This window comes from Scyliorhinus canicula, chromosome 16, assembly GCF_902713615.1.
Source record: "Scyliorhinus canicula chromosome 16, sScyCan1.1, whole genome shotgun sequence".
Lineage (NCBI taxonomy): Eukaryota > Metazoa > Chordata > Chondrichthyes > Carcharhiniformes > Scyliorhinidae > Scyliorhinus > Scyliorhinus canicula.
The window spans coordinates 123,312,243-123,333,012 of NC_052161.1; the positions used below are offsets into that span (position 1 = coordinate 123,312,243).

Consider the following 20,770-nt stretch of genomic DNA (forward strand, 5'->3'; position numbering starts at 1 on the left):
TTCCACACAGGATGCAATGAGGGTACAGTCGTGAATGGATTATGTTACTGGGCCAATAATACAGGGAGGTGAGTTCATCTCCCACCAGTTTGAGCATTTGAATACAGTTTTTGAAAATCTGTTATTAGCAAATGTGGCTATAAAGCTGTCAGACTGTCATAAAAACCAAAATGGTTCACCGATGTCCTTCAGGGAAGAAAATCTATTGTCCTAACCCAGTCTGTGTCTATATGTGACTCCAGTCCCAGACAAGTGTGTCTGACTTTTAAAAAAGTTAATTCTTGAAACATGGGCATCGCAGGCTGTGCCAGCATTTATTGCCCATGAGGGGGCAGTTAAGAGTCAACCACATTGCTGTTGGTCAGGAGTCTCATGTAGGCCAGACCAGGTAAGGACAGCAGATTTCCTTCCCTAAAGGACATTAGTGAATCAGATAGGTTTTTATGACAATCAAAAATGGTTTCATGGTCATCTTTTAATTCCAGATATTTTATTGAGTTTAAATTCCATCATCTGCCTTGGTGGGATTTGAACCCAGGTCCACAGATCATTATCCTGGGTTTCTGGATTATTGGTCCAGTGACAATACCACTATGCTACTGCCTCCCCAGGCTAGTAACTGAAGTGACCTAAGAACATAAGATATAGCATCAAGAGTAGACCATGTGGTATCTCGAGCCTGCTTGGCTATTCAATATGACTGTGACTGATCTTCAGCTGAACTCCACTTTTCTGACCACTCCCCATATGCCTCGGCCTACTGAGACACTCAGTTTTATCAAACCGCTATTGAATAACCATGCCAACCTTGCCAATGACACTCACAACATGGGAATGAATAATAAAACATTTGCCCCTCAGGCAGGTTGTGCCAATTGTTAACAAGTGTCTCTGTTGACGAGGGAATTTTTATTGCCTTTACCTCGTTTGTAGGTGCCATGTAATGTCTCATCTTCATTCGACCGCTCCTGAGTTTTAATTCCCATGAACTCCTTCAGCTTTCTGTCATGGTCAATGACTCGCTGAAGTTCTTTCATCTCGGCCGCGTGCAATGCGAGTTCCTTCTCTGCCTTCTCCCTCAGTTGCTGCGTCTTCATCTGTGCTTCATCTCTACATCAGGGCATTACAAACACGGTCAGCCAGAGGTCAGTCGTCACTACCTTACCCAGAAATATTCTCTTTCACTCTCTCTAGAAGATGCGGACTCCTTGCTGGAGTTTGTTTTCCATGGATACAGGCCACCCTGATCTACGTTATTCTTAGGATGTCAGTGTCACAGGCAAGTCCAGCCATGCTCCCGTTGTCCTTCACAAGGTTGTGTTGAGTCTTTTCCTTGAACTGTTACAGTTCAATACCTTGTCGTGGTTTTTGACACGACTGAAACCACTTCAGAGTCAACCACAAGTGTTAGGTTAGTCATTGAGGGCACGATTCTCTGGCCGTATTGCGCTCGAAGGAGAGCACACTGAACCCAGAGGATGCTGGGAGAGGCTTCCAGTGAGGCGTTAACTGGTTGAACCTGCACAGAATTAATTGGAGACACTTTCCTCTTTATGTTTCAGTCTATTTGATATCAGATTGGAACACTGAAATATATTTTTATGCCACAGAATTACGTTTGTCCCATATTTTCCAACTTGGACATAACTGCAAATAGAGGGTCACTGTCCGTGTGGAGTTTGCACATTCTCCCCTTGTCTGCGTGGGTTTCACCCCCACAACCCAAAGATGTGCAGGGTAGGTGGATTGGCCACGCTAAATTGCCCCTTAATTGGAAAAACTAATTGGGTACTCTAATTTTATAAAAAATAAATAAATAACTGTAAATAGAACAGGATAGAAGAGCATTGATACGAAGGGTTAATGGCTGTTTCCATGGGATAACCTTTAAACTGTTTTACAGGCTGCAGTGACATCAGTCTCACAACGTATACGGTTTCACTGATTTCCAGGGCGTCAGGAATTCATAGAAATCTACTGGTTTGCAGCATTCCTCACTTCAAAATCAACCCACAGTTTGATGGGACATTGCACAAGACCGTGTCAACCCGTTCACCATCAATAGAGGTCAACTGGGTTGAGAAGGTTTCGCCCCCCCACAACCCAAAGATGTGCAGGGTAGGTGGATTGAACACGCTAAAATTGCCCCTTAATTGGAAAAAACGAATTGGGTACTCTAAATTTAGACAGATCAAACAGGGTTGAGAAGGAATATCTCTTTGGTGCTGTACCCTCACCTGGCTTCGTATGCAGCAGTCGAAGTGTCAATCACAAAACCGATTTCCTTCCGAATCTCCAGAAGTTCCTAATCAAAGTGAGGAAGATAATGTCTGGGGTTAGACCACATGTTGGGGAGGGAGGAATGCCAGTCCCTTTATCCACAATTACGGCAGCTTCTCTGCCCCTTCAGCCAATGATTAATCAATAACCAAAGGAAAGAACATAGGAACCGTCATCTCGTCCCTTCTTCCCTAGTTTGTTTCAGTTAGATTATGGCTAGAGGGCCATTGGACTGGTATCTAAATTTGCCAATCAGAGCAGAGTTTATTTAGTTCCTTTTTGCAGACTCCGAGTCCCCATTCCAAATCTAGTGTCCCCCCACCCCACTCCCATCATGGTTATCAGTGTCCAAAAGCTCTTGTATTGATTGCTCAGGCGTGCGTTGGAGTGCCTCAGGTTGACTTGCCGCTCTGTGTGTGGAGAAGTGTCTTTCTCTTGTTCTCCACTCACCTGCAACAGTGCGGCAGGATTGGGACCTGAAGAAGTCACCGGGACTCGAAACGTTAACTCTGTTTCTCTCTCCACAGACGCTGGCAGACCTACTGAGACCTTTCAGCTTTTTCTATTTTTATTTTAGCTTTCCAGCATCCTCAGTATTTTGCTTTTATGATAGACGGTTGGGATCTTCCTCTGTGGCTCCAGACCAGGTCACGGGTTCAAATCCCACCCGGGCAAGTTGCGAAACAGAATTCAATAATTTGTGGGCTAGCACAGAGAAGCAAATGGCCTGAATGTCTGCACACACGTCATGTGGTTAACTCTTTATGCACATGAGGCAACTAGGGATGGGTAATAAATACTAACCTCATCGGATTCACCCAAGAATAAACTGAAAAACTAAAACCTAATCTCCTCCAACTCCTCAAGCTGTTGGCCGAGTGATGGTTGAATTGTTTGGTGCGGTGGGAGCAGTTAGAGGCGGCCTCATGCAAAGGTACCAGTGTAGGGGCATTTGTAACGGCCCTCTGCCGTTCTCGCCGGCCCTCTGCCGTTCTCGCCGGCCCTCTGCCGTTCTCGCCGGCGCTCTGCCGTTCCCCCCGGCCCTCTGCCGTTCCCCCCGGCCCTCTGCCGTTCCCCCCGGCCCTCTGCCGTTCCCGCCGGCATTCTGCCGTTCCCGCCGGCCCTCTGCCGTTCTCGCCGGCGCTCTGCCGTTCCCCCCGGCGCTCTGCCGTTCCCCCCGGCCCTCTGCCGTTCCCGCCGGCCCTCTGCCGTTCTCGCCGGCCCTCTGCCGTTCTCGCCGGCCCTCTGCCGTTCCCGCCGGCCCTCTGCCGTTCCCGCCGGCCCTCTGCCGTTCCCGGCCCTCTGCCGTTCCCGCCGGCCCTCTGCCGTTCCCGGCCCTCTGCCGTACCCGCCGGCCCTCTGCCGTACCCGCCGGCCCTCTGCCGTTCTCGCCGGCCCTCTGCCGTTCCCGGCCCTCTGCCGTTCCCGGCCCTCTGCCGTTCCCGGCCCTCTGCCGTTCCCGCCGGCCCTCTGCCGTTCCCGGCCCTCTGCCGTTCCCGGCCCTCTGCCGTTCTCGCCGGCACTCTGCCGTTCTCGCCGGCCCTCTGCCGTTCTCCCCGGCCCTCTGCCGTTCCCGGCACTCTGCCGTACTCGCCGGCCCTCTGCCGTTCCCGGCACTCTGCCGTTCTCGCCGGCCCTCTGCCGTTCCTGCCGGACCTCTGCCGTTCTCGCCGGCCCTCTGCCGTTCTCCCCGGCCCTCTGCCGTTCTCCCCGGCCCTCTGCCGTTCCTGCCGGCCCTCTGCCGTTCTCCCCGGCCCTCTGCCGTTCTCCCCGGCCCTCTGCCGTTCCCGCCGGCCCTCTGCCGTTCCTGCCGGCCCTCTGCCGTTCTCGCCGGCCCTCTGCCGTTCCCGCCGGCCCTCTGCCGTTCCTGCCGGCCCTCTGCCGTTCTCCCCGGCCCTCTGCCGTTCTCCCCGGCCCTCTGCCGTTCCCCCCGGCCCTCTGCCGTTCCCCCCGGCCCTCTGCCGTTCCCCCCGGCCCTCTGCCGTTCCCGGCCCTCTGCCGTTCCCGGCCCTCTGCCGTTCTCCCCGGCCCTCTGCCGTTCTCGCCGGCCCTCTGCCGTTCCCGCCGGCCCTCTGCCGTTCCCGCCGGCCCTCTGCCGTTCCCGCCGGCCCTCTGCCGTTCCCGACGGCCCTCTGCCGTTCTCGCCGGCCCTCTGCCGTTCCTGCCGGCCCTCTGCCGTTCCCGCCGGCCCTCTGCCGTTCTCGCCGGCCCTCTGCCGTTCTCGCCGGCCCTCTGCTTTTCCCGCCGGCCCTCTGCCGTTCCCGCCGGCCCTCTGCCGTTCCCGCCGGCCCTCTGCCGTTCCCGCCGGCCCTCTGCCGTTCCCGCCGTTCCTCTGCCGTTCCCGCCGGCCCTCTGCCGTTCCCGCCGGCCCTCTGCCGTTCCCGCCGGCCCTCTGCCGTTCCCGCCGGCCCTCTGCCGTTCCCGCCGGCCCTCTGCCGTTCCCGCCGGCCCTCTGCCGTTCCCGCCGGCCCTCTGCCGTTCCCGCCGGCCCTCTGCCGTTCCCGCCGTTCCTGCCGGCCCTCTGCCGTTCCCGGCCCTCTGCCGTTCCCGCCGGCCCTCTGCCGTTCCCGCCGGCCCTCTGCCGTTCTCGCCGGCCCTCTGCCGTTCTCGCCGGCCCTCTGCCGTTCCCGCCGGCCCTCTGCCGTTCTCGCCGGCCCTCTGCCGTTCTCGCTGGCCCTCTGCCGTTCTCGCCGGCCCTCTGCCGTTCCTGCCGGCCCTCTGCCGTTCTCGCCGGCCCTCTGCCGTTCCCGACCCTCTGCCGTTCTCGCCGGCCCTCTGCCGTTCTCGCCGGCCCTCTGCCGTTCTCGCCGGCCCTCTGCCGTTCTCGCCGGCCCTCTGCCGTTCTCGCTGGCCTTCTGCCGTTCCCCCCGGCCCTCTGCCGTTCCTGCCGGCCCTCTGCCGTTCCCGGCCCTCTGCCGTTCTCGCCGGCCCTCTGCCGTTCCAGCCGGCCCTCTGCCGTTCTCGCCGGCCCTCTGCCGTTCCCGCCGGCCCTCTGCCGTTCCCCCCGGCCCTCTGCCGTTCCTGCCGGCCCTCTGCCGTTCCCGGCCCTCTGCCGTTCCCGCCGGCCCTCTGCAGTTCTCGCCGGCACTCTGCCGTTCTCGCCGGCACTCTGCCGTTCTCGCCGGCCCTCTGCCGTTCCAGCCGGCCCTCTGCCGTTCTCGCCGGCCCTCTGCCGTTCCCGCCGGCCCTCTGCCGTTCTCGCCGGCCCTCTGCCGTTCCCGCCGGCCCTCTGCCGTTCCCGCCGGCCCTCTGCCGTTCCCGCCGGCCCTCTGCCGTTCTCGCCGGCACTCTGCCGTTCCTGCCGGCCCTCTGCCGTTCCTCTGCCGTTCCTGCCGGCCCTCTGCCATTCCTGCCGGCCCTCTGCCGTTCCTGCCGGCCCTCTGCCGTTCCCGCCGGCCCTCTGCCGTTCCCGCCGGCCCTCTGCCGTTCTCGCCGGCCCTCTGCCGTTCCCGCCGGCCCTCTGCCGTTCTCGCCGGCCCTCTGCCGTTCTCGCCGGCCCTCTGCCGTTCCCGCCGGCCCTCTGCCGTTCCCGCCGGCCCTCTGCCGTTCTCGCCGGCCCTCTGCCGTTCCCGCCGGCCCTCTGCCGTTCTCGCCGGCCCTCTGCCGTTCTCGCCGGCCCTCTGCCGTTCCCGCCGGCCCTCTGCCGTTCCCGCCGGCCCTCTGCCGTTCTCGCCGGCCCTCTGCCGTTCTCGCCGGCCCTCTGCCGTTCTCGCCGGCTCTCTGCCGTTCTCGCTGGCCCTCTGCCGTTCTCGCCGGTACTCTGCCGTTCTCGCTGGCCCGCTACTCCTCTAGTCCGGTGGTGGTGGCGGCATTAAAGATCTGGGGTCAGTGGAGAATACACTGGGGGGTGGAGGGAGCCTCAGTCTGGACCCCGATACGCAACAATCACAGATTCGTCCCGGGCAAGATAGACGGAGGGTTTCAAAGCTGGCAGAGGGCAGGCATTAAAAGGATGGGGGACCTGTTCATAGCCGGGACCTTTCCCAGGCTGAAAGCGCTGGAGGAGAAATTCAGTTTGCCCCCTATAAACGCTTTCAGATACCTTCAGGTGCGCGCCTTTCTGAAAAAACAGGTGGTATCATTCCCGCTGCTACCCCCACGCAGGATACAGGATAGGGTGGTCTCCGGCACCTGGGTAGGGGAGGGGAAGGATTCGGACATCTACCGGGAACTTCAGGATGCGGAGGAAGTCCCAGTAGAGGAGGTTAAGGGCAAATGGGAGGAGGAGCTAGGTGGGGAGCTGGATGCGGGCCTGTGGGCGGATGCCCTAAATAGGGACAATTCCTCTTCATCATGTGCCAGGCTTAGCTTAATCTAGCTTAAGGTGGTCCACCGGGCGCACATGATGGCAACCAGGATGAGCAAGCTCTTTGGGGTTAAGGATAAATGTGCGAGGTGTGCGGGACGCCCTGCAGACCATGTCCATATGTTCTGCGAATGCCCGGCTCTTAAGTCATTCTGAGAAGTCTTAAGAGATTTGCTAAGGCAATGGGGCAATGTCTAAGGTCTTAGACACACGGGTGGTGCCGAGTCCAGAGATAGCGATCTTTGGTGTGTCAGACGATCCGGGAGTTCAGGAAGCTAAAGAGGCCAACGTGTTGGCCTTTGCCTCCCTGGTAGCCTGGAGACAGATCCTTTTAATAGAACATAGAACATTGCAGCGCAGTCCAGACCCTTCGGCCGTCAATGTTGCGCCGAAACCCTTCCAAAGCCCATCTAAACTATTCCCTTATCGTCCATATGCCTATCCAATGACCATTTGGAGGGACTCGAAGCCCCCCCCCCCCCCCCCCGAGTGTAGAGACCTGGGTTAGTGACATGGCTGGGTTTCTCAGTCTCGAGAAAATAAAGTTTGCCTTGAGAGGGTCCATGGCGGGGTTCTCTCAGAGGTGGCAGCCATTCCTCGACTTTCTAGGAGAGCAGTAAAGGTCAGCAGCAGCAACAACCCAGAGTGGGGGGGGGGGGGGGGGGGGGGGGGGGGGGGAGAGAGAGAGAGAGAGAGGGGGGGGGGAATTGTTTCATAGTATCGTTCCTTTTTCTGGATATATGGTTAACATTTATTTTGTTATGTTAAATGATATTATCGGTTACGCAAAAGATTATGTTTTGATAAAAAATGTGAATAAAAATAATTTTTAAAAAAAGAATGATTTGGTGCGAGTTGGCATCAGAGCTTGCCTCCTGAGGGTTGGTGAAGGCCATTGAACCTGGGCGGCAGTCCCTGACTACCTCACCCTCTCAGCAAAATGATGAGCTGCCCAATTGGGAGAAAGAGTATCCAAAAAGAAACAACTGAGAGTGATTTTTTTATTCCTTACTTTTCCCAGCTTCCTCTGGAGCTGCTGAAACCTTGTCCGTTCAACGCGTAGAGTATCAATCTGCTCCCTCATCGCTCCATTCCTCGTAAGGTGCGTGTTGAACTTCCTCATTGACTAAAGTCAAGGGGTAGGAATGGCCACAAATTACTTGATGTGATAGGACAGTAGAATTGTCAACCACGATTGGATATATTCCTGGAGGTTTCATCACGCAACTGCCCACCTTGATCCACCCATTTTAACTCCCATAAAACTGGTAGAGTGGGAGCAGGTGAGATAATAATAATCTTTTATTGTCACCAGTAGGTTTCCATTAACACTGCAATGAAGTTGCTGTGAAAATCCCCTAGTCGCCACATTCGGTGTAAAACTTGCGCAGGTCAAGGAGTCACAGCCTGAATGAGACACATGCAGAGTGGGATTTGGGACTTGGTAATTTGGTACAGTGAGGTAACTCGGTGCAGAGTGGGGGGAGGTACTTTTTCCCTACTGTTTTGGTCTCTCTCTTTTTCTGGCCTGTAACTTTTAATCTGCAGAGAGAGAACGAGAGAGCATCTGAGAACCTGGGAAGGTAAGTGATTTGTATTTATTTTTATTTTTATTACCATTTCAAATTGTGTGGTGGGGCGGACTTTACTGTGATATCACAGTAAAGCTGTGACCTGATTGGCTGGTTGGGAATCTACACTAAATTTAAAAATTAAGCATTGTTAAATTAATTAAACATATCACTTAATTATAATTTAGAGGGGTTCCTGAGCCAAAGATCGGAGAGTACTGTATTTAACTTTCACATTTATAGTAGAAATCTAGTGCTAGGAAACATATAGTTAACAGTAACTTTTTAAAAAAATGTTTTAAATTAATGTTACTAATTAATTGACGCAATGTCAATTAGAGGGCAGCAGTGCTCTGACTGTGAGATGTGGCAGGTCCGGGAGGCTTCCAGCATCCCGGATGGCTTCATCTGCAGAAAGTGCACCCAACTGGAGCTCCTCACAGACCGCATGGTTCGGTTGGAGCAACAGTTGGATGCACTTAGGAGCATGCAGGTGGCGGAAAGTGTCATAGATAGCAGTTATATAAATGTGGTCACACCCAAGGTACAGGCAGAGAATTGGGTGATCACCAGAAAGGGCAGGCAGTCAGTGCAGGAATCCCCTGTGGTTGTCCCCCTCTCAAACAGATATACCCCTTTGGATACTGTCGGGGGGGATAGCCTATCAGGGGAAAACAGCAGCAGCCAGAGCAGTGGCACCACAGCTGGCTCTGATGCTCAGAAGGGAGGGTCAAAGCGTAGAAGAGCAATGGTCATAGGGGACTCTATAGTCAGGGGCACAGATAGGCGCTTCTGTGGACCTGAAAGAGACTCCAGGATGGTATGTTGCCTCCCTGGTGCCAGGGTCCAGGATGTCTCTGAATGGGTAGCGGGCATCCTGAAGGGGGAGGGCAAACAGGCAGAGGTTGTTGTACATATTGCTACTAACGACATAGGCAGGAAGGGGCATGAGGTCCTGCAGCAGGAGTTCAGGGAGCTAGGCAGAAAGTTAAAAGACAGGACCTCTAGGGTTGTAATCTCGGGATTACTCCCTGTGCCACGCGCCAGTGAGGCTAGAAATAGGAAGAAAGAGCAGCTAAACACATGGCTAAACAGCTGGTGTAGGAGGGAGGGTTTCCGTTATCTGGACCACTGGGAGCTCTTCCAGGGCAGGTGTGACCTGTATAAGAAGGGCGGGTTGCATCTAAACTGGAAAGGCATAAATATCCTGGCCGTGAGGTTTGCTAGTGTCACACGAGAGGGTTTAAACTAGCATGGCAGGGGGGTGAGCACCGGAACAATAGGTCAGAAGGTGAAAGCATCGAGGGAGAACTAGGGAATCGGGCCAGTATGGCTTTGAGGAAGAGCAGACACTGAGATGTTGCTAAAAACAGCGGGTCTGGTGGCCTGAAGTTCTAATGCAAGAAGTATAACGGGTAAGGCAGATGAACTTAGAGCTTGGATTAGTATTTGGAACTATGATGTTGTTGCCATTACAGAGACCTGGTTGAGGGAAGGACAGGATAGGCAGCTAAACGGTCCAGGATTTAGATGTTTCAGGCGGGATAGAGGGGGATGTAAAAGGGGTGGAGGAGTTGCACTACTGGTTAGGGAGAATATCACAGCTGTACTACGGGAGGACACCTCAGAGGGCAGCGAGGCTATATGGGTAGAGATCAGGAATAAGAAGGGTGCAGTCACAATGTTGGGGATTTACTACAGGCCTCCCAACAGCCAGCGGGAGATAGAGGAGCAGATAGGTAGACAGATTTTGGAAACAAGTAAAAACAACAGGGTTGCTGTGTTGGGAGACTTCAAGTTCCCCAATATTGACTGGGACTCACTTAGTGCTAGGGCTGAGACAGGCAGAGTTTGTAAGGAGCATCCAGGAGGCCTTCTTAAAACAATATGTAGACAGTCTAAATAGGGAAGGGGCTGTACTGGACCTGGTGTTGGGGAATGAGCCCGGCCAGGTGGTAGAAGTTTCAGTCGGGGAGCATTTCGGGAACAGTGACCACAATTCAGTAAGTTTTAAAGTGCTGGTGGACAAGGATAAGAGTGGTCCTAGGGTGAATGTGCTAAATTGGGGGAAGGCTAATTATAACAATATTAGGCGGGAACTGAAGAACCCAGATTGGGGGCGGATGTTTGAGGGTAAATCAACACCTGACATGTGGGAGGCTTTCAAATGTCAGCTGAAAGGAATTCAGGACTGGCATGTTCCTGTGCGGAAGAAGGATAAATACGGCAAATTTCGGGAACCTTGGATAACGAGAGATATTGTAGGCCTCGCCAAAAAGAAAAAGGGGGCATTTGTCAGGGCTAGAAGGCTGGGAACCGACAAAGCCTGTGTGGGATATAAGGAAAGTAGGAAGGAACTTAAGCAAGGAGTCAGGAGGGCTAGAAGGGGTCATGAAAAGTCATTGGCAAATAGGGTTACGGAAAATCCCAAGGCTTTTTACACATACATAAAAAGCAAGAGGGTAGCCAGGGAAAGGGTTGGCCCACTGAAGGATAGGCAAGGAAATCTATGTGTGGAGCCAGAGGAAATGGGCGAGGTACTAAATAAATACTTTGCATCCGTATTCACCAAAGAGAAGGAATTGGTGGATGTTGAGTCTGGCGAAGGGTGTGTAGATAGCCTGGGTCACATTGAGATCCAAAAAGACAAGGTGTTGGGCGTCTTGAAAAATATTAAGGTGGATAAGTCCCCAGGGCCTGATGGGATCTACCCCAGAATACTGACGGAGGCTAGAGAGAAAATTGCTGAGGCCTTGACAGAAATCTTTGGATCCTCACTGTCTTCAGGTGATGTCCCGGAGGACTGGAGAATAGCCAATGTTGTTCCTTTGTTTAAGAAGGGTAGCAAGGATAATTCAGGGAACTACCGGCCAGTGAGCCCTGCGTCAGTGTTAGGGAAATTACTGGAGAGAATTCTTCAAGACAGGATCTACTCCCATTTGGAAGCAAATGGACGTATTAGTGAGAGGCAGCATGGTTTTGTGAAGGGGAGGTCGTGTCTCACTAACATGATAGAGTTTTTCGATGAGGTCACAAAGATGATTGATGCAGGTAGGGCAGTGGATGTTGTCTGTATGGACTTCAGTAAGGCCTTTGACAAGGTCCCTCATGGTAGACTGGTACAAAAGCTGAAGTCACATGGGATCAGGGATGAGCTGGCAAGGTGGATACAGAACTGGCTAGGTCATAGAAGGCAGAGAGTAGCAATTGAAGGGTGCTTTTCTAATTGGAGGGCTGTGACTAGTGGTGTTCTGCAGGGATCAGTGCTGGGATCTTTGCTGTTCGTAGTATACATAAATGATTTGAAAGAAAATGTAACTGGTCTGATTAGTAAGTTTGCAGACGACACAAAGGTTGGTGGAATTGCGGATAGCGATGAGGACTGTCAAAGGATACAGCAGGATTTAGATTGTTTGGAGACTTGGGCGGAGAGATGGCAGATGGAGTTTAATCCGGACAAATGTGAGGTAAAGCATTTTGGAAGGTCTATGCAGGTAGGGAATATATAGTGAATGGTAGAACCCTCAAGAGTATTGACAGTCAGAGAGATCTGGCTGTACAGGTCCACAGGTCACTGAAAGGGGCAACACAGGTGGAGAAGGTAGTCAAGAAGGCACACGGCATGGTTGCCTTCATTGGCCGGGGCATTGAGTATAAGAATTGGAAAGTCATGTTGCAGCTGTATAGAACCTTAGTTAGCCCACACTTGGAGTAGTGTTCAATTCTGGTTGCCACACTACCAGAAGGATGTGGAGGCGTTAGAGAGGGTGCAGAAGAGATTTACCAGGATGTTGCCTGGTATGGAGGGCATTAGCTATGAGGAGCGGTTGAATAAACTCGGTTTGCTCTCATTGGAACGGCGGAGGTTGAGGGGCGATCTGATAGAGGGCTAAAAAATTGAGGCGCACAAGTGGATCGTCAGAGGCTTTTCCCCAGGGTAGAGGGGTCAATTACTAGGGGGCATAGGTTTAAGGTGAGAGGGGCCAGGTTTAGAGATGTATGAGGCAAGTTTTTTACACAGAGGCTAGTGGGTGCCTGGAACTCTGCCGGAGGAGGTGGTGGAAGCAGGGATGATAGTGACATTTAAGGGGCATCTTGACAAATACATGAATAGGGTGGGAATAGAGGGATGCGGACCCAGAAAGTGTAGAAGGTTTTAGTTTAGATGGGCAGCATGGTCGGCACGGGCTTGGAGGCCGAAGGGCCTGTTCCTGTGCTGTACCTTTCTTTGTTCTTTGTCTCAACCCTGACCCTAATTCCACGTTTAATGGGGCGGCACGGTAGCACAGTGGTTAGCACAGTGGTTGTTTCACAGTGCCAAGGATTCGGGTTCGATTCCCGGCTTGAGTCACTGTCTGTGCGGAGTCTGCACGTTCTCCCCGTGTCTGCGTGGGTTTCGTCCGGGTGCTCCGGTTTCCTCACACAAGTCCCGAAAGACATACTTGTTAGGTGAATCGGACATTCTGAATTCTCCCTCTGTGTACCCGAACAGGTGCCAGAGTATGGTGACTAGGAGATTTTCACAGTAATTTAATTGCAGCGTTACTGTTAGCCTACTTGTGACAATAAAGATTATTAGTATTATTATTAATAGAAAGCAGACTGGGGGTAGCCAGTCAACCTACTCCCAGCAGACAGGTTGACCGTGTAAATATTATAGTCAGACTGGGACCCTCTCATTTACTTTCCCAAGGTTTGGCCCTGGCCTGCTAGAGTTTCTAGGCAATGAGAAATCTGGCAGCTGAAGGCCGGAGATGGACAGTTTGGCCCTGGCTGGCTAGAGTTTCTAGGCAATGAGAAAGCTGGCAGCTGTGAAGGCCGGAGATGGACAGTTTGGCCCTGGCTGGCTAGAGTTTCTAGGCAATGAGAAAGCTGGCAGCTGAAGGCCGGAGATGGACAGTTTGGCCCTGGCTGGCTAGAGTTTCTCGGCAATGAGAAATCTGGCAGCTGAAGGCCGGAGATGGACAGTTTGGCCCTGGCTGGCTAGAGTTTCTAGGCAATGAGAAAGCTGGCAGCTGAAGGCCGGAGATGGACAGTTTGGCCCTGGCTGGCTAGAGTTTCTAGGCAATGAGAAAGCTGGCAGCTGAAGGCCGGAGATGGACAGTTTGGTCCTGGCTGGCTAGAGTTTCTAGGCAATGAGAAAGCTGGCAACTGAAGGCCGGAGATGGACAGTTTGGTCCTGGCTGGCTAGAGTTTCTAGGCAATGAGAAATCTGGCAGCTGAAGGCCGGAGATGGACAGTTTTGGGGAAAGACAATTTCCCTTGCAGCACTGCTTGTGGGCCAAGATGATTGGAAGTGCTTCCCCACACAACCCTCTTCCCCACACCCACCCATCCAGCTTACCTCTTTCTCAAGGTTCCTGTCCCCATTAGATCTCCCCAATCCAAAAATCATCCCCTGAGTGAAGGATTGGATAATCCCTGTTCCCCCCACCCCCCCACACTCCCAGCCATCCTCAAAGTTGGGCATCAGACTCCCCTTACGCTCCCGGTAACAGCTGTAGACCCATCATCAGGGAGTCTTGCTCCCTCGGGAGTCCTTCTTGCCTAAGGAAGCCAAGCTTGTCAATCAGGCTCAATTCAGGGCAGGGATCCTGTCAAATAAAATCCACTTGTTGTGCGGTTAAAAGTCTACAGCATGCAGCGAAACCTGGACTTCCGGATTTGCTGTCTGAAACTCTAATCCATATTTGGAAACCCCGCCTATCAATGTTGGAGTCCTTTGAGGTTTGCCTTTTGACTGTCCATCAAAAAAAGCTCACTTTCTCAGTCTTCAATATTTGACAAAAAAAATCAACACACCATTTATAATTTTTTTTTAAAGGGCAATTTAGCGTGCCCAATGCACCTAACCTGCAAATCTTTGGGTTGTGGGGGTGAAACCCACACAGACACGGGGAGAATGTGCAAACTGCAGACGGACAGTGAGCCAGAGCTGGGATCGAACTTGGGACCTCGGCGCCGTGAGGCAGCAGGGCTAACCCACTGCGCCACCGTGCTGCCACAACACACCATTTCTATGTCACTGTGATTTCCCTCCTGGGTTTTGTTTCTTGTAATTTGCTGGAGATTAATCTTTACTTTGCAGAAACTCCAGGTCAACACTGGAAGTTTGACAACTTTAAAGGGTAGATGCGGAAGCCATTCCATTTCAACTCTGGAATCCAATGAAAGAACTTTCAAACCAACCTAAGAATTATACTACACATGAAACTTTGGATGCTGAAAGCGACCTTTTGCTATGATCAGGCAGTGGAGGAATTGGAATTGGAATAACTCATTTTATATCACAGAATTCCTGCAGTGCGGAAGGAGACTATTCGGCCCATCAAGTCTGCACTCACCCTCCGAATGAGCACCCTACCTAGGCCCACTCTCACCACCTATCTCCATAACCCTGTGTATTGACCACGGCCAATCCACCTAACCTGCACATCTTTGGACAGTGGGAGGAAACCGGAGCACCCGGAGGAAACCCACGCAGACACGGGGAGAACGTGCAGACTCCACACAGACAGTCACCCTAGGCCGGAATCGAACCCAGGGTCCCTGGCATTATGAGGCAACGGTAACAACTCCCCTGACTATCAGTGCAAACCATGATAGTCTTGAGATTTAAAAGCAAGGGATCTTACATCCCGTCCCTGGTCTGTGTTGTAAGCTGAGCGGCAACTGGCATTAATATCACTGGGACCAAAAACATGCCCACTCCTCAGGATCTATTGGGTTTGTTAACTGTGGTCGGACGTATACCAGTAGGTTTCACTGTGAGCCAGAGTTACATTTGCTTGCTGTTGTAAAGTGAGACTGTGCTGACTTTATATTAATGTAAAGGTGGTTGAGAGAGGTCAGGCACGCATTGCTGTGACATTTCAAATGCTGGCTGGGCTAGGCAGTCTCCAGGACTGTACAAACCTAATAGGATAAGCTAAATCTGATTCAGCATTCAAAATTCACTTTGGGAGTTCTCTCAGATGTTTTCTCCTGTTCTGCACACAACCACATCAGGAAAATTAATCTTCGATTCGTGTCCAAGTTCAGCTCTGATATGCTCAAAAGCCCTGTTGATGTTTGTGCGGATTCATGGAATCGAACTAAACCCAATTCGAAGTGAGAATGGAGAGATCAGCAATTTGGCACTTTAAAAGGAGACCCGCTCTTATTATATCTGGGCTTGTAGTTTTTTGATATTTTTGATCTCACTATCTCCTGTAATTATTTTAAATTCATCATGTCAGCAGCATATTGCCTCCACTTATTGCTGATGTTTTCCTCTCTGCCCATATTCTGAGATTCCTTACCCTGTCCAACCTGTCTTCCATGACCCCAACATTCTTCACCACCTGTTCGTTCATTTCTTGAGCATTAACACCTTTACTCAACCCCTTCTTCTGCTCAAAGATTTTTTGCTCCAACTTTTTTATCTATATCAAAAAGGGTTTGAACAAAAATATAACTTCATCAATCATTAGCTTACTGAATAAGAAATAACCATAAACACCACAAACACACACCCGGATATACAGACACACAACCCCCCCCCCCCCCCCCCCCCCCCTATATACAGACACACAAACACACACACACATACAGACATCTACCCACATAGACAGGCACACAGACACACACACGCATACAGACATCTAACCACATAGACATACACACAAACATACACACACATACAGACATCTAACCACATAGACAGGCACACAGACACACACACGCATACAGACATCTAACCACACAGACATACACACACATATAGACATATACCCACAAATACAAGCACACAGATGTGCACACACATACAAACATCTACCCACATAGACACGCACACATATGTACACACATGTACAGACATCTACCCACATACAAACGTACACACATACAGACAAACACACTGACATGTACAGGTACATGCTGACACCCATCTCCTTATACAGACGTAAACTCAGGCTCACACATCTGCATCTACAGTCACACTGACACACAGGCACATGTACAGACACACACAGAGACACAAACACATGCATATAAATACAAACTTTTTTTTGCATAGTCATACACACACCTAAGTATAGACACATAAACTCAGGCACATACAGAAACACAAACAAACTGCAGTAAGACACTTGTCTGTGCTCATAGTTACTATGAAACAGGATACTGCTCTCCACTATGTCACTGTAGGGAGCAACAATACCCACCCAATCAAACACAGGGGGTGGGAGAATCACCCAAGGGTGCTCTGGTACATTTTCCAGGGACTAGGGCCTGCAGTTTTGAGCAGCTCATTTATAAAGCCCCTGGGAAATGATACAGGTACGGTAGCCAAGCTGTACACATGCAGTTAGTTCAGAGGGTTAGTGCACTGGCTTGGTTGATGCTGAGGCATTCAGTGTACAAGGTTTCAGATTTGGTCCCCAGTACGAGTGACACTTCCGATTCTCAGTTGGGTTGCTGTTGTCCTGAGGACAAATGAGTAAGGATTACTGCTCCTCATCACTTCTAGTGACCCTGATGGAAAGTTTGGATAAGGGCAGCATGGGCTTTGGCTGTACAAGTGGCTCCTGCCACACAGTCACACCTGAAGGTCACCAGAGCACTAGACATTCCATCTGAGGATAGACGAAGGGGAATTTTACCTCCTGCTGGAAAATGGGCAGGCAGCCTTGTAAAATGGAGTTGGTACAAGAAGCACTTCTCTACTTTACTAGCCCTAACCATCCAGGCATCTTGAAGCACCTCCGTGAGCCAGGCAGGAAACAAATGTTAATATCTGTCAATGGTGTCTGAATCCATCTTAACCCTGGGAGTGGAGGCCCAGCAAAGGCTGCCCCAACATCTACAATCCAGTCCCAACCCCACGGAGGCATTGAACTCTCTTTGTGGGGCCAAGAGGAACTGGAGCATAGGCCTCACCTGTCCTGGACCTCACCGACCTCAATCTTCACCGCAGTCCAGCACAGTTCAATCTTTGGTTCCTCAACATGGACGCTCTTACCTACCCCCCTCTCCGGGTCTGGGCCTTTCTTTCCACCCCTGGCCTGGACTTTCCTCCACCTTCCCTCCTGCTTTGGGCTATAAATTCTCCAGCGGAATGTCAATGAGGCCCAGTCATGAGAAACACCAGAACCTCACACAGCCGCCTCCAGGTGTTCTGGCCACTCGCTAAGCCACCTTCCCTCCAGGAATTCCTATTGTCCCCAGTGAGTCCCAGATGACCCTTTTCTGCACCTCCTGCTCCAGATCCATGATCATTTGCTTCTCTCTGGCAATCTGCTCCTCCAGCTGCTCCTGGTAGCTCAGCATGTTCTGAACACTTTCTACGTTCTCCTGGTCCTGCTGCTGGTTCTGTTTACTGTCTAAAAGTTGGAGGTTCAACATCAGCTCCTCACGGTCCTTTTCCAGATTCTCAATTTCCGCCCTGGCAAAAGCAAAAAAGTTAGGAATTGTTAGGATGCAAAAATCGAACAGGCTAGTGACTTCTTAAGCTATCGACAGTGCTCAGAATTTATGTCAAGATAAACTATCAGCATCAGACACTCCCAGGTCAGGTAGCACACGTTAGATACAGAATAAATAAAGCTCCCACTAGATTGTCCCACTAAATAACCGGAGATAGCCACAGAATGGCCAATATTGAGTTATCATCCTCATTTATCCCAACTTCAAGAGGGACTTGACTTCATGGTTCCTCTGGTATTTTTGATGGAGAGTGAATAATTGGGAGATTTTCACTGTTAATGGGACTATATGGAATAGGGCATGTTCTGGCCAGAACTTCTATGCCCTGGATCTATTGTAAAGATTCCTTCATCATGTGGGCAGCACGGTGGCACAGTGGTTAGCATTGCTGCCTACGGCGCTGAGGACCTGGGTTCGAATCCCGGCCCTGGGTCACTGTCTGTGTGGAGTTTGTACGTTCTCCCCGTGTCTGCGTGGGTTTCACCCCCACAACCCAAGGATGTGCAGGGTAGGTGGATTGGCCACGCTAAATTGCCCCTTAATTGGAAAAAATAATTGGGTACTCTAAATTTTTTTTAAAAACAAAAAAAAAATTCCTTCATCATACCAGCCTACAGTCCACAGGGTTCGGAGGCAAAGAGGTGGAAGGCTAATCCCTCCACGGCTGACTGTACATGCATTGAAATTGCACAGAGGTGTATCCTGGTGCTACTTACTCCTGCTTCCTGAGCAGCTGCTGGGACTCGAGTGTGTAGGCCTGGCGATCACCCGCCATGATTCGAAATTGATGCTGCAGCTTTGCCAACTCTGTTTCAGCTGTAAGCAAACAACTGGAATCTCAGAAAGCTGGGAGGTTAGATGGAAAGAAAGAGTTTGTATTGATGCGATAGTCGCTTAGCTCAGAGTGTGTGTGTGTCCGTTTGTGCGTGTGCTTGTGTATGTGTTTGTGTCTTTGTGTGTGTGTGTGTGTGTGTGTGTGTGTTTTGTGTGTGCTTGTGTTGTGAGGATGTGTGTGTGCTTATGTTTGTTTGTGTATATGTGTGTGTGTGTGTTTTGTGTGTGCTTGCGTTGTGAGGATGTGTTTGTGCCTTTGTTTGTATATTGTCTTTGTCTGTGTGTGTGTTTTGTGTGTGCTTGTGTGGATGTGTCTGTGTGTGCTTATATTTGTTTACTGGGCAGCACGGTAGCACAGTGGGTAGCACTGTTGCCTCACAGCACCAGGGACCCGGGTTCGATTCATGGCTTGGGTCACTGTGCGGAATCTGCACATTCTCCCAGTGTCTGCGTGGGTTTTTTCCGGGTGCTCCAGTTTCCTCCCACAAGGTCCAAAAGACTTGCTTGTTAGGTGAATTGGACATTCTGAATTCTCCCTCAGTGTACCCGAACAGGCGTCGGAGTGTGGCGACTCGGGGCTTTTCACAGTAACTTCATTGCAATGTTAATGTGAGCCTACTTGTGACACTAATAAAGATTATTATTGTGTGTGTGTTTGTGCACGCGCATATGCATATTTGTTATTTCGGGGCAATGCATGAATTGTATTTTTAAAATCACAATGCCTCCTGTATCATGTGCAAATAGTCCAAAACCACACCCTGATCAGAATTAAGAAACCAAATCCATTTCCTACCAAGTCCCTCCATGTCGCCATCACTGCCATTGGAACGGTTGCTTGAGGCACTCCCACGAGGCATTGCTTTCTTCTAGATTATCTGTGAAACACAAAAATGTTTTGGATTGATATTTAGTTTCTTGCCACTTGGATTCTATCCTGTGACCATGTTAGTTGATGCAGGGACAGACAATGGGAACTGCACAGAAAACATTACCAACACCAAATTCAGGCTCTGTCTTTATTACACAAACAAAAAGGTTCTGTATCAAGTCAGAACATTCTCAGCAAATGTATTTAAAGCCATTCCAGCCAAAGGAAGTTTCATGGATGTTTTTTTTAACGGAATCAATGCAAACTCAAGCAAAAGATCACTCAGATAAAAGCAAATTGCTGCAGATTCTGAAACAAAAAGAGAAAATGCTGGACGATATTAGCAGGTCTGATAGAACCTGTGGAGATGCTGACTGTATTCTCTTTGCATTCCGCACACCTGCTGAGATTATTTTCTATTTTTGTGTAAAAGTCCCCTCCGTTCATTACCTGGTGATGGGTTAAGTATTTGGCTGGTGCTCCATGTGTTGCAGTTTGCCACCTCTGTTCAATCTACTCCCAAGGCCTCCAGCACCAAACAATGTTGAGATGGTTGAGGAGTGGAGCAGGTTTCCTTTTGGCTGGTTTGATTTTGTAAACAGCTCCCCATCCATAATTAAAATCCAGCACAATTCACTGATGTTTGAAGGCTGGACAAGTGCAAGGAACTCCAATTAACCTCAATACTCAAACCCTTCACGATGTCAGCCGAATGGTTAACCTGCATGGGCGAGCTCTAATTATTGGGGATAGTCAACTGCTGGGGGCGTCACCAGTTTTACTGTCACTTGCCGCCCACAGGGATCAAGAACAGGATTCAGGGAGTAATATCTCCCTGCCCCCAACCCAGTGGCACTGAGGCCAATTCCCAGCACCCCAGCTGCGCTGGTTTTCACAGCTCAGACGTAGAATATGAAACTTTTGAGGCTGGATTTTCTGTTGTCGGTATTCTCTGTTGCACCCGGGGATTCCCCGACGGCATGGGGCTGCCCACAATGGGAGAATCCACAGCCGACAGGGGCGCGCAGCACCAGAAAATGGGTGCGGCAGGATGGTTAACCCCGCCCTTGGTCTTTTGACCATTCCGAAACATCTGGATTCCTGAAATGTGTTGACGCTGGATCAGGATTCGTGGAGTTCCACGACAGCAAAATTGCTGCCACACCTGGGCCAATCCCGCCGCTGTTAAGCACCGGCACCACGTGGGACACAATCGATTCCAATGAGAAACGGTGCTGGGTGCCAAACACCCACCCTGCACCACATGCCGGCACCCACATCGGCTGCCATGGCCGGGTGCCCAAGCCACTGATGCCACCAGCTGCCTGCCCCCTGGGCTGCATGTCCATGCGTGGGACTGTCTAACACTGTGCATTAAGGATGCCCATAACCATCGGGAGTAGGAGAAAACTGGAGGGGGACAGCCGGAGCTGCGGCCCC

At 51.3% G+C, this 20,770-nt stretch overlaps 1 protein-coding gene across 1 annotated transcript in view; it reads right to left on the reverse strand.

Moving 5' to 3' along the window:
* The window catches only part of odad1 (outer dynein arm docking complex subunit 1), a 56,851-nt gene that overhangs the window by 24,371 nt on the left and 11,710 nt on the right, over window positions 1-20,770 (reverse strand). Inside the window, exons 2-8 of the mRNA XM_038773394.1 lie at window positions 19,256-19,337; window positions 18,342-18,441; window positions 17,395-17,584; window positions 15,459-15,581; window positions 7,599-7,712; window positions 2,238-2,305; window positions 923-1,110 (exon numbers count right to left, since the gene is read on the reverse strand). Of these exons, the coding sequence (XP_038629322.1) occupies window positions 923-1,110; window positions 2,238-2,305; window positions 7,599-7,712; window positions 15,459-15,581; window positions 17,395-17,584; window positions 18,342-18,441; window positions 19,256-19,319 (847 nt within the window). The 5' untranslated portion in view covers window positions 19,320-19,337. The remainder of the gene's footprint in view (window positions 1-922; window positions 1,111-2,237; window positions 2,306-7,598; window positions 7,713-15,458; window positions 15,582-17,394; window positions 17,585-18,341; window positions 18,442-19,255; window positions 19,338-20,770) is intronic.